The sequence below is a fragment of the Eretmochelys imbricata genome, chromosome 3 (genome assembly GCF_965152235.1).
Source record: "Eretmochelys imbricata isolate rEreImb1 chromosome 3, rEreImb1.hap1, whole genome shotgun sequence".
NCBI classification, from domain to species: domain Eukaryota; kingdom Metazoa; phylum Chordata; order Testudines; family Cheloniidae; genus Eretmochelys; species Eretmochelys imbricata.
In genome coordinates, this window is record NC_135574.1 from 207,905,741 (window position 1) to 207,919,327 (window position 13,587).

At 45.4% G+C, this 13,587-nt stretch overlaps 1 protein-coding gene across 1 annotated transcript in view; it reads left to right on the forward strand.

The window, feature by feature from the left end:
* The first annotated feature begins 730 nt into the window (after positions 1-730).
* SOS1 (SOS Ras/Rac guanine nucleotide exchange factor 1) overlaps positions 731-13,587 on the forward strand; it is an 88,361-nt gene continuing 75,504 nt past the window's right edge. The window contains exon 1 of the mRNA XM_077814172.1: positions 731-1,199. Within this exon, the coding sequence (XP_077670298.1) occupies positions 1,113-1,199 (87 nt within the window). The 5' untranslated portion in view covers positions 731-1,112. The remainder of the gene's footprint in view (positions 1,200-13,587) is intronic.

Here is a 13,587-nt window from a genome sequence, read left to right on the forward strand (position 1 = left end):
GCCCTGTGGGGTTAGGGGGTGCCCCCCTTGAGTTCTAGCACCCCCGGATGGGGTAGGGGGTGTCTCTCCTCAGCTTTGATTTCACAAAGGAGGTCAGTTCCAATTACCCTGTTCTATGGGGAAACTGAGGCACGGAGCAGGGCTGCGACTGGCCTGAGGACCCGGGGGGGGGGGGAGTCTGCGGTGGATTCAGGACCTGACCCCATGTCTCCCCAACCACTGGGCCATCCTTCCCCAGAGCAGTCACACCCCAGCTCCGCTCCTGGGAGTGAGAAACGGGGGGGGGGCTTGGCAGCTGCTCCAAGCAGGGCGCCCAGGGAGGTGGTGGCTGGGGGGTGCTGGTCACAAGGCCAGTGCTTAGAGCAGGGGACAGGCCCCCCCGGGCGCCTGGGTTCTCCTCCCGCCTCTTCCCCCCCCCCCCCCCAGCAGGGTCAGGGGGTTGTCATGGGCGGGGCTGGGATGAGGGAGGTGCTGCACCCTAAGGTGCTCGGGGCCCCTCCTGACCTGCAGGGGGCGCTGTCTGAGGAACCGCTCCGCCGCCGCCCCAGCGAGGCACTCGGCACTCCGCTGAGCTACCTGACCGCTCCGCCTGACCCGCGCTTCCGCCCTGGCACAGGGCGAGTGGGCGGAGCATACGCCTCGCGCCTGCGCTTGTCGGCCGACCCTCACCGCGCACGCGCCCTCGGGAGTAACCGTCAGGGCGAGGGAAAAAGCCCCGAGAATTCCAGCCGCGCTCGAGCTCCCGGCGCAGACCCCGCCCCCGGGGCATGTGAGGCGGCGCGTGACCCTCCGCCCTGCAGCGCGAGCGGGCCGGGCCGTCCGCGCGCTTCCGTGGGGCCGGGCCGGGCCGGGCATGCCCGTGCGGCTGGCGGGGCAGGGTGGCCGCTCGCCTCCCCGCGCCGCCCCGCCGAGCGCTCTCCGGCCTCGGGGCCCTGCCCGGGGCGGGCGCTGAGGAGAGACCCGGGGGGTGGGGTGCTGGGATGCCGCCGCCCCCCGGCGCTGAGTCCTGCCGCTGGCGGGTGCTGCCGCTGCCCTCCTCCGGCTGCCCGCGGCCGCCGCGCCGGGCCGCCCACTGATCGCGCCCGCCCCGCGCGGAGCCCGCCAGCGGCAGGATGCAGGCGCCGCCGCTGCTCTACGAGTTCTTCAGCGAGGAGAACGCGCCCAAGTGGCGGGGGCTGCTGGTGCCGGCCCTCAAAAAGGTGAGGGGGAGGGGCGAGTCCGCGGGCCGGGGGCGGCCACGGGTGCCCCGCCCGGGGGACGCCGCGTGACTGACAGGGGTCGGCGAGCGGGGGGTGCTGCCCCGGCCTCGGGGGGCCGGCGGCTCGCCCCGCTGCCTCCGCGTGGGGAAGGGGCTGTTGCCCTAGGGACGGGCCCTGCTGCGAGGGTCCAGGGCTGGGGCGCTCAGCCTTTCCAGACGGCGGGACCCCTGTCAGGAGTCTGCTCTGCCCTGAGCACCCCCGCTTTCACCTCGCTTCGAAACGGGTTGCTTACAAAAGCAGACCGGGAGATACAAACGTGCCGCAGCCCCACCATTCCTGAGAAGGGCTATTTTTTTTTTCTTTTTTACCATAGAACTATAAAATCAATCAGCTGGCGTACAGATCTTGTACTTACATTTCAATGAGTAGGGCAGTATAAACAAGTCAGTGGCGGGTTTGAAACTTTACTTTGTACTGACTTCGCTAGTGCTTTTTTGGTAGCCTGTTGTAAAAGTAGGCAAATATTTAGATGAGTTGATGTAACCCCTGGAAGGCCCCTGTGTACCCTAAGGGGTACGTGTACCCTGGATGAGAACCACTGGTCTAGTTGCTGTTTGAAAGAAATAAGCCTGTGTAAAGGATTCTCTAGGCTTTGTCTGTAGAGTCAGAGCAAGAGCATAGGAAATATATCACACTGGAGCCTATCAAAGTGGAGAGCATTTTACTAACTTCTGGTTAGTATGTTGGTGCCTCTCTCCTGTTGAACTGGTGGTATGACAGCCTAATTTATAGCCAGAGAGTGTGAGCAATTTGGGGCATGTCTATGACCGTAGCCGTGGTGACTATCCTTTTTTTTTCCCCAACAGTTTAACTTCATTTATCTGCATTAACGACTGAGTGACCCATCACATGATATCAAATATTGCAAACACAATTTAAAAATTAACCATCTGACATCCCTAGTTTTATTTTATTTATGATACTTCATACTGTAGTGAATGTATTGCAATAAATTTTATGACCTCAGTAATGTGAGATCTCACTGTGCAACACTATGCTATTAAACCTTTGCTGAGGCCTGGGGGAGATTGTGGCAGATTTTTCTTTGGTTGCTACGTTTGCAGACGATAAAGTGAATTTGGTAAAGTTTTCTTGTGTTATTGTGGATCATTGTTTTATGACGTTTATCCTTTCTCAAAAAGAACAGGAGGACTTGTGGCACCTTAGAAACTAACAAATTTATTAGAGCATAAGCTTCCATGGGCTACAGCCCACTTCATCGGATGCCTAGAATGGAATATATAGTAAGAAGGTGTGTGTGTGTATATACACAGACACACACACAGAAGGTGGAAGTTGCCATACAAACTGAAAGCGGCTAATTAATTAAGATGAGCTTTTATCAGTAGGAGAAAAAAAATTTTGTAGTGGTATTCAAGATGGCCCATTTAGACAGTTGACAAGAAGGTGTGAGGATACTCAACATAGGGAAATAGATTCAATATGTGTAATGACCCAGCCAGCAGTGCCCCTCTGCCATGTACTTTGGCCAAACCGGGCAGTCTCTACGCAAAAGAATAAATGGATGCAAATCTGACATCAGGAACCCTAACGTTCAAAAACCGGTAGGAGAACACTTAAACCTCTCTGGCCACACAGTAAAAGATTTAAGGTGGCAGTTTTGTAACAGAAAAGCTTCAAAAACAGACTCCAGCGAGAAACTGCTGAGCTTGAATTAAAATGCAAACTAGATACCATTAACTTGGGTTTGAATAGAGACTGGGAGTGGCTGGGTCATTATACATATTGAATCTATTTCCCTGTGTTAAGTACCCTCACACCTTCTTGTCAGCTGTCTAAATGGGCCATTTTAATTATCACTACAAAAGTTTTTTTTTCTCCTGCTGATAATAGCTCATCTTAATTAATTAGCCTCTTACAGTTTGTATGGCAACTTCCACCTTCTCTGTGTGTGTGTGTGTATATATATTACTATATGTTCCATTCTATGCATCCGATGAAGTGGGCTGTAGCCCACGAAAGCTTATGCTCTAATAAATTTGTTAGCCTCTATGGTGCCACAAGTACTCCTGTTCTTTTTGAGGACACAGACTAACACAGCTGCTACTCTGAAACCTATCCTTTCTCAGTCTCACTTGGTCTTACAATACCAAGGAAATCAGGCCCATAATTTGCTAGTGAAGCCTTATCCTTGGACATATTCCACTTGCGTTCCAGTTTGGCTCAGAAATTCATTGTTTTTGTTTATAACTTTTTATGGGACTCTTTCAAACCTTTCTTCTCCCGGTTCATTAGTTCCAGAAGTGATCTTTTCAGCCTAGTCAAGGTAGCTAGTTTTTAACCCCATTTTTCAATGATGTATAATGGTTTACTTGGACAAGTATATGTGCAGTTTAAAACATACGTGTAACTGCTGTTTAAAAAAATACCAGTTTTAAGGAACTTGCTCAAATTTTTAATTATAATGAAATATTTGTTTATTTTGTTCATATGAAACAGTATGGTTGAAATTGAAATAACATTCAACTCTTTAAGAAAGGGAAAAAATATAGTATTTACTTAGGTTAAACTTAGATTTTTACTTGTAAGTTCTACAAGAGTTTTATGTGTGGGGTGGGGGTGACTTGATAGTGACAGTATTTTGCTTAATTAGAATTGCAATTTAGTGACTTCAGTTTTAGTATATTTTTGTAAAAATGCCTTTTGCTAAGGATTCTTCATTAGGAATAAGAAAAGGAGTACTTGTGGCACCTTAGACTAACCAATTTATTTGAGCATAAGCTTTCGTGAGCTACAGCTCACTTCATCGGATGCATACTGTGGAAAGTATAGAAGATCTTTTTATACACACAAAGCATGAAAAAATACCTCCCCCCCCCCCCCCCACAATGAGGGAACAGTAAGTCTCTCTCTCCTGAGTTCATTAGAATTTGTGTGTGTTGGAGAAATGGAATATGGGAAAAATGGTCAGGCTGTCTTTTGATCCACTTCTGAATTTTGTCCATAGAAAGCAAGACAAAAGGGGTTCAAGAAACCATTGCTTGGAATGGATTGAGACTGCAAAATTTACTCAACACCTTATTTCACATACAACAGACATTCTAGGCATTTTACAAGTTTATTGGTTTTAACAGTTAACTGGAACTTCTGAGTGAAACACTTGCTCTCAGTTCTAGCTAAACTGGTTCACTTCCCACTGTCGACTAGAAGTCGCAAGTGTTTCAGCTGTATCAATTCAGCCTGTCTTTCTGACTTCATCTCACAATGCATTTGCCTCATGTTCCAGAGTGAGCATGTTTTCCCAAGGTCGCTGGCACTCTGTGCTGTTCTACTTGTGGTAACAGAGTCTTATCTGTGTATTCTCCAAAGCATTTGCTGCTGCAATGCACATATGATCAGTAAACTTCTGTGCTAGCTACACATATACATATGGCAAGAAGCAAAGATAAACATTTGAGCAGCAAGCTGAACTAAGGCTGCCTGGGATCTGGAGCAGCAAGGTGCAGGATGTCTCAGATGCTCACAAAATGGAGCACTAAGCACAGTGCCAGGCAATTCCGGGCAAGATCAAGGAGACTAGTTGGAGCTCCAGCAATAACAATTCTTGTGGGACCACTCAGGTCACTTGCTGCTTCTGTGAAATGTTTGGCTGGCTTGCTCACCAAGATAGAAACAATGAGCTGATCTCAATTATCAGTGTTTGCTGGAGAAACTCTCATGAGGGTGAACTTGCGAGGACCAGCAAGAAAGGAGCCCTGGAGTTTGAGGCCAACTGTCAGAAGTTGATGAAGGTAAACTGCCAGAGATGATGAGAAACCTGCCATACTAGGTAGTATTCCTTTTGGTTTCTATGTATTGCATTTGTTCTGGTTCACTGTGTATATCTGGGGAATGAGAGGGAGACTTACCCCCAATATTTCTAATTCTAAGTGTGTTCTGAAGCTTCCCCCCTCCCCCCCCGCCACCCATTAATTTGCAATGATGTAAAAAATCTTAACTGCTCCATTGTTTTTTGAGACCACTGTCTGCTTCATATCTTCATTCTAGATACTGCCTACCATACTCTAGCATAGTAGGTTACAGCTGCTACCATTATTTGTTATAAAGGTAGAAATGGAAACTTCTGCACTTAACCAGCATCCATTTTAGTAAAATCCCATTGAGAATGGGCCAGAGATAAGCAGCTGAATACAACTGACTTACAGAACGTTTAAACATTAACGCTCCTGGAAAATCTAAACTTATATATATTGCTAAACTCTACAGGCACAAATGTGGTGTGGGAGAATCCCCCAGAATAAAGCCATGGGTCTATCAGAGCTGATAGACAAAACTGATGCTATGAAAATAAGTTCATCTTGGAACTCATCTTTATCAACGCATCAAATCGTTCAGCAATGCATCCGGTTGCATCCGATGAAGTGAGCTGTAGCTCACGAAAGCTTATGCTCAAATAAATTGGTTAGTCTCTAAGGTGCCACAAGTACTCCTTTTCTTTCTGCGAATACAGACTAACACGGCTGTTACTCTGAAATCAGCAATGCAATTGTTCAGCTTTGCAACTAGTATGCATCTGGTAAAAGTTTCACGCTCTACTGGCCGGAGGGCTAAACCTATAGACAGAAGCCAGTATGTAGGATTGGTGGTGGTGGTAGCTGGGGAGATCTGGAGACAGTGTCTAGTGCGCTGAATCCTAGCAGTTCATGAACCTTCCCATGTCCCTGGGCATATCTACAGTGTTTTGGAGCCCATGGGAGGGAGCCTTCCAGCCCATGTTGACAGACTCCAGATCGAGGGCAGTGGCTCTAGTGCTCTAAAAAAAGCACTGTCTACATAGCTATGAAGTTGCAGTATGGGCTGGAGTTTGGGCTCTGAAGCTATGCTGCAACTTCAGTTCTGTCTACACATCTATTTTTAGAGCCCCTCTAGCCTGAGTCTGGTGACCTGAGCTGAGAGGCTCATTCCCGTGGGCTCCAAAACACTATATAGACGTATCCTGTCTGTCAATAGGTGTTGTATACATCTGAAGCTTGCAGACACCAACTAATTGCTAGAAGGAAGAGAGCTTTCTCTTTCCTACTCCTTTCCCAGTCACCTCGCCAGATTTTAATATCCTTACCCATGTTGATGGGCGCATCCGCTATGGCAAATTGACATCTGGAAAAAGACTCAGAGAACTCCCAAAATTGCATTTCAAGGATGTGTGCAAGTGAGACCTCAAAGAAATGGACATGGACGTGAACAAATGGGAAGATCACACTCAAGACTGCAGCCTTTGGAAACAAGAGCTTAACAAAGGTCTCCAGAGTTACAAGAGGAAGCAGTCCAGCTTAGCAGAGAAAAGATCTCGCAGAAGGCAGAGTCCAAAACATCACCTTTAAATGTGACATACGACAGAGATTCTCTTCAGCCATGTTCGCATCTGTCTTAAAACCAACTGAGTAAATTCTTTACCTCTCGAGTGCACACCTGTGGTCTCTCGAGACTGAAGGATGCCTACATATCCATGTTGGTTAGCACGTCTGACTTAAATGGGACTGTTTGGAGAGTAACATACTATATAATGTACAAGAAAGCATTCTTTTTCTGTGTCCAATTAAAATTTTTCATGCCTTGATATGATGGGGAAAGCAGAAACATCAAACACATGTAGTCTTTTGAGGATTGTTGTGCTAGTTAGAGTGACCATGGTTGATGGCGTCACACCAAACATCACATAGTGAAGTTCCCCAATCTGACTCAATCCTGTGAATCCACAAATCTATGGGGCAGTCCTGTGGGTGGTGCCAGGTAGGTTCAGGGCATGCACCCCTTTGTGCATTGATGGAGAGTTTGAGTATGATGTGCTGAGGTGTGTTTTTCACAATCCCGGTGACATAGCAGAAGAGCATGCAAATGTGGTTTTTGAATATAATGAGCAATTGGAGGAATGCCAGATCTCTGAGAGCTGGATGTTTTGCACAAAGTCAGAGCACTTTATTCTCAGGATTTGGAGCTGACAGCACATATGGAATGTATCTAGCTGCTCCAAGTCTGCCTGTAATAGAGTCCAGGTTTCTGACCTGTATAGCAATACAGATAGTACCCAGGTATGGGGGAAGGGCAAGGTGTGTATTCTTGGGTGGAATATTCCCAGCCAGTGAGGAAAGCAACATACAATAGTGGAATATTCATCATTATGATGTCTATGAATTGCCTTTGCTTACCCTCTTGCTACATTTGGTTGGCATGTAACAAGGAATACTTATCCTTGCCTAGGACACTTGAAATAATAAGGAATAAAATAATTCCTTAAGATGAACATACTTCAAGAATTCCTCAAATCCTAGTTTTTAGGGTATTTTGTCAAACTCGGGTGAGGTTTAGAAAAATATACCCTATATAGATTGTCAGTATATCCTATCTTTGCACTGAACAGCTGCATTCCAAACTTCAATGTCCACAGTTCAAATGATAATGTGACCTTAACTTGTTTCTTCCGATTCTCCACTAGAACAGATATAGAGTCCAATAAGACAGATGTAGACTGCAATGCACTGAATAAGGAAGATGTTGATGTGCACTCTGAGATGCTTCCTTGCCTGATCAGTGGTATTTTGAATGAGCAAAAGCAGAGGAACACAAAGCCCTCCAATAGCTCAAGGAAGATACTGACAAAGGACAAAATATTGCTAGCACTCCTCCAAGATAAGAAAGCAAGGAACAGGAGCCAACGTGGGGTTTGAGAAGCTAAGGCTGCAAAGGCAGCAAGATAAGAATACAGACAGAAGCTGAGTCTGAGGTTGAAGAGAGTACTTGTGGCACCTTAGAGACTAACCAATTTATTTGAGCATAAGTTTTCGTGAGCTACAGCTCACTTCATCGGATGCATCCGATGGAACGTAAGGTGCCACAAGTACTCCTTTTCTTTTTGCGAATACAGACTAACACGGCTGTTACTCTGAAACCTGAGGTTGAAGATAAACTGGAACATGAGATCTCTTAGGTGACTGGGGGATGATCGAAATCTGTTATTGCTGCTTGGAAACAGACACTAAGGATGTAGCTAGACATCATCAATCAGTCGCTTGTTTGAAATTATTTTACCTAAGTTGACAGAGCTGAGGGAAAAATATTTTTCATTATTTACAATTTACTATACTGAAAGTAACCATACACAGAATGCTTCCGGAGGTACAGTAACTCCTCTATTGTCAGCTTCCTGGGTCTAGGTCTTTTAAACGGTAATGGGGGGAAAAAAAACTTCTTCAAAAGTGATTGTAAAACTATGCAAATTGGCTGGGGCACTCATGCTATGCCTGCCTATGAAACTATTTTAACACATCTTTTTAACTGACTTCATTTCAAATGGTTTCACTCCAATCCATTGCTTGACTTGTTCACAGCAACACTGGATGTCATTAGTTTCCCATCTCTACTACATTACCTATATAGATCATTCCTTATATTAACTTCTGTGGCACAGTTGTTCTGGACTCCTGTCACCTCTGCAGATGGTGGAAGATAAAATTGAGTAGCTGCCCCCCCTCCTTCCAATTCTTGCTGTAAACCTCCCACTTGGTAACAACTTGTTACCAGATGTTGTATAAAACCACCCCCTGGGTATACTGAAGACGTGATTAACTAAATCTGCATCTCTGTTAGTCTTTCATAGCCACACAGAGTTGCTGAAGTTGGTGATTGGAAAAAATACAGATACTTGGTGTAATTTGAAGATAGCAAAACTTGGGCTGGATCACAAAGTATCGAGGAATAGATAACAATTCAGTGTATATGGGTTTGTGTATAGTGTCAAGGTTTGTTTGTTTTTTTTTTTTACCAGGAGAGATAACTGTTCACTTCATTCAACTAGCTGTGCAATTCACCATGGCCTGTTTCACTATGTTGCTTTTAGACCTGCAGGTAATGAGCAAGTGAACGCTATCAGTAGTTCTATAGCCTTTGGGGGAAGTCTCGCTCACAAACAATCTCTTGTTATCTCAGGGAAATTTCTTATTAAAATTCTAATATAAATACAGTACAGAAAATTCCTATTCTGTCATCTCCCCTGCCCATAACGTTTCCACAAATAAACCATCATACAAATTGCATTTGCAAAGTGTCGTCATTTTCCAGTTCTGCATCTTTAGCATTTTCAATCTTGAATGTATAGTCCAATCTTTCTATTTCAGGTAGGCTAACATCTACTTCTGTGGTTTGACACGGATCCAAAAGCCACTCCTTCCCGTCATTATTGAAAATAAATTGATATTCACAAATGTGGATTCTTTACTTTGGCATCAGGAGATTTGTTCTGTATCCAAGTAAATGATGAAAGGAAGCCAAATTTCTAAATATTTTTCATTTGCTTCTTCAGCAGAGATGTCAATCTTTCCATTACAACTATTTCCCCAATTTTATAATTCGGTGCTGTGGGGGACAGTGGAGGTGTGTTCTTCCAGAGCTCTGCTACAAGCATTCTGGCTGTGTGATGAGTCACTGCTGAGCCTGCTTAAGCCATCCCTGAGCCAGAGGTGAGTCATCAGAGGCAATTACCTGCAGGTCTTGTGATAGGCCCCACTCCATCCAATCAGGGTTCAGCCAATGCACAAGCGAGGACCCAGGTGATCCGTTAGGACCCTATATACCTGCCTTGGGAAGTAGTTTCTCTAGTCTGCTGAGTAGCATCCAGTCATTACCTGGTCAGGAGCACTCCCATTGCTTAGTAGTTCTGACAGACTGCCCCTGCGCTTCTGCTCCAGCTTCAGCCTGTTCTTGGTCAAGCTGGGCCTTGCTTCTGCTCCAGCCTCTGCCTGTTTCCATGTGAGCCAGTATCTTCTCCTGCCTCATCCATCTGCCCTGCAATTCTGACAGTTTGAGCAGACTTCCCTCTTTTTGCTTAGTCCGGCAGCCAAGGTGGAAACCCCCAGAACATCCATTACTGAGAGGTTGAAGTTAGTTCAGTGTCTTCAGAGCCAAGTTGCCCAGCTGCAATTTAAGAATGCCTCTGTCCATTTACAGATCGTGGCAGCCTCAGCATTTCCAGTGAATCTAGCCGCAGTATCCATAAAACGAGCCCCAAAGGTCCTGCTGCTAGAGAGGTTTATCAGATTACTAAGGCTACGTCTACACTACAGACCTTACGGAGGCACAGCTGTATTGCTGTAGCTGCACCGCTGTAAGGTCTCCCGTGTAGCTGCTGTGTGCCAACAGGAGAAGGCTCTCCTGTCAGCATAATTAAACAACCCCCAATGAGTGGAGGTAGGTATGTCAGTGGGAGAGTGTCTCCTGCCAATATAGTGCTGTTTACACCAGTGCTTTTATCAGAGAAACTTATGTCGGTTACGAGTGTGTTTTTTCACACCCGTGACCAACAAAAGTTTTACTGGAAAGTGCTAGTGTAGATGTAGCCTAACTGGTGACACTTCACACTGGATATCACTTCTCCTAGAACAGGCAAGCCCGGTCCTTGGCCATTTTGACATGTTCATTTGTCCCTTTTCACGCAGATTAGATTACCTGAACTGTACTTGTATCGCTGAAGCCACCTGCAGTTTTTTTAAACAAGGCCATTGGTCTGGCTCAGCATATGTTGCCTGCTTTTAACATCTGGTCACTGTTGTAGAGTGGAACAAAACAGCACAGCTCTGTCACTTCCACCAGGGACTAGACGATAACATAAATGATTAGTTGGGCTAGGTGGACTCCCACACACGCTGTGCTGAGCTCAGACATTAAATTATATATATGGCTTGACAATTGATTGTCCAGTCCCAGTCTAGCCCAGTCCCATTCCCATCTCCCTCCACAGGCAGCCCCTGGCGCCAGAACCTGTGCAGATTGACGCAATGCAAAGACACCTCACTGAGTGGCAGATGGCGTACTGGCAATTCAGCAGCCTTTCCCTGTACTGTGGTGGGTGAGTCCACTTTGCCACTAAATGCTCCATCAAATCCAGGCCTGTGCAGATCCAGGAAACGACCATGTCCTACCTCAGCTGGATGCAATTACGGAATTGGATTCCCCAAACAGACCCCTCTTCTGCCAACGTGCATTTTTAACAGTTGTGGACTGTTGCCATCCCTAGCTGCAAGTCTTTTTCTGTCTCTGCATCCCACCTCTTGCTCTGGGCGCTTTGGTTCCATTGTTCACTGCATCCCAATCCTGGTTATCTATTTCTACGGACTTTCTCACTGACTTCCTAGGGCCACCCAGCCATACTAATTATCATCAACCTTCTCACAAAGATGTCTCATTTCATATGTTGCTGGAAAATTCCTACTACAGAGGCGACAGATATGATTAAACATATCTTAAAGCTTCATGATTTACCATCTGACATTGTTTGACTAAGGGCTGCAGTTCATTTCTTTTTTTTTTTTTTTTTTTTTTTTGCAGGAATTATGTAAGATCTTAGATGTTAATCTGTGAGTTTCCTCTACCTATCACCTTGAGACTGATGGACAGATGGAGCAAGTGAACCAAATTTTTAGCAGTATGTTAGTTGCTTTATCTCAATCTGCCAAAGTCCTTTTTATGCCAACTACGGCTTCCACCCTCATTTTCACCTGTCCACTTGCCAGCTTCCCACATTCCTTTAGCCTCTAACCTGTGTAAGCACCTGCACCATGTCCATTAAGAAATGAAAACCCACCTAGAATCAGCCAAGAGGGATCACAAAAGATACACTGACCTCCTTTGGAAAGATACTCCTCACATCACAGTCGGTGGTAAGGTATGGCTCGATGCAATGCATGGACACAGCCTGACCCTCAAGGAAACGTGACTACCGATATCTCAGACCATTTCAGGTCATCCAGCTGATTAACCTGGTGGCCTTCAAACTTTTGCTACTGAATAGATCAAGATGCACCCCGTGTTCCATGTTTCCCTGCTGGAACAGGTACATCAGCTTCTTTCCTGGATAGATATGGCCATCTCCCCCTCCATTATGGTTCAGGGGTCAGAAGAATACCTGGTGAGGCAGATCTTGGACTTCAAAGTTCTCCAAGGGAAGCTCTCATATCTCATCAGTTGGGAAAGCTTGGTGCAAATCATCTACCAGGGTTCAGTAATACCAACGAGGTCAAATTTATGTTAAGAAATAAGCAATTACAATTCCTTGTTCGTTACTCAGGCTCCTAACATTGCTGTCTGTGTGGTGTTTTGTTTAATCCCATCGGTCAGCTCAGCAGCAATGATGGGGCCGAATGAAGTCTTTCTACCACTTTCTATCTTGTATCAGCTTCATGGCGTTGTTCGTCTTTAAACCTTCTGGTTTGATGTTCTTCACCATGTCTATCCAATGCCTTCTCTGCTTGCCTTCCAATTGCCTTCATTTTTGTCTTCCCCGTGCTGATCTTCAGTCTGAATTTTCTGCTTTTCCGGTCTACCTTGTCCAGTATTCTCTGTAGATCCAACTTGGTCGGTGCCATAGAAATCAATACCACCTGTGACTCAAAAGTTATGCACTGTCCTCTCACATACCATGACTTGTCTTGTTTCAGTTGTCTGTGCTACAGCCATTTACCATTCATTTCTCTGTGCTACAGCTTCCAATACCTAGTTGAACAAATCTGGCAATAATATGTATCCTTGTCTCACTTCTATGGTCATCCTAAAACCATTCCCTCAGCTTCATGTCACTCTCACCACGCTCATAGACTTTCTGTAGATGTTTTCTGTCAGCTTGATCAATTTCCAAGGGATGCCATTACATTTTTAAAATTTGCCATAACCCTTTCTGCCAAATGCTATAAAGAGGCAGTTTGAAGTCTATAAAGTTGTTGTAACAGGTTTGGTTATGTTCTTTTCACAAATAGCTAACCTGTTGTACTTCCTCATGGTTTAAATTCTGCCTATCCCTCTGCAAGTACCTCTTTATTTTCCTCTTCAGTATCTTGGTGAATGCTTTCCCTGGCACACTCAATAAACCAATTTCTCTGTAGTTCTTGCACTTGCTCTTATCTCCTTTTTATGGGTAGATGCTGTTATCTCTCTTGTCTGTAAATCTTGTTGAGTAGCTTGTGCATTGCGTTTACCAGATGTTCCTCAATGGCTTTCAGCAGCTCTGTGGTTGTTATTTATGAACATCTTTTTTTTTTTCCCTTCAAAATAGCACTGGTGGATAGGTAATTTAAGTAACTTCTTCCCTTCATGTCCTTTGCCTCCTTGATTATTCTTAGCAACTCGATTTTGTGCTCACAAATAAGTGCTCATATCTGTTATTAAAAGCTCTCCTGAGTACTCTGGCCAGCCTGCTCCTGAGGACATTGGTTCAACTTCTACTGATCCGGAGGCCATCCAAACTATATGGGTCCCTCCCACCATAGAAAATGGACCGATGTTCCACAAAACATACCTGCAGCACTACCTAACCAGCAGTTCA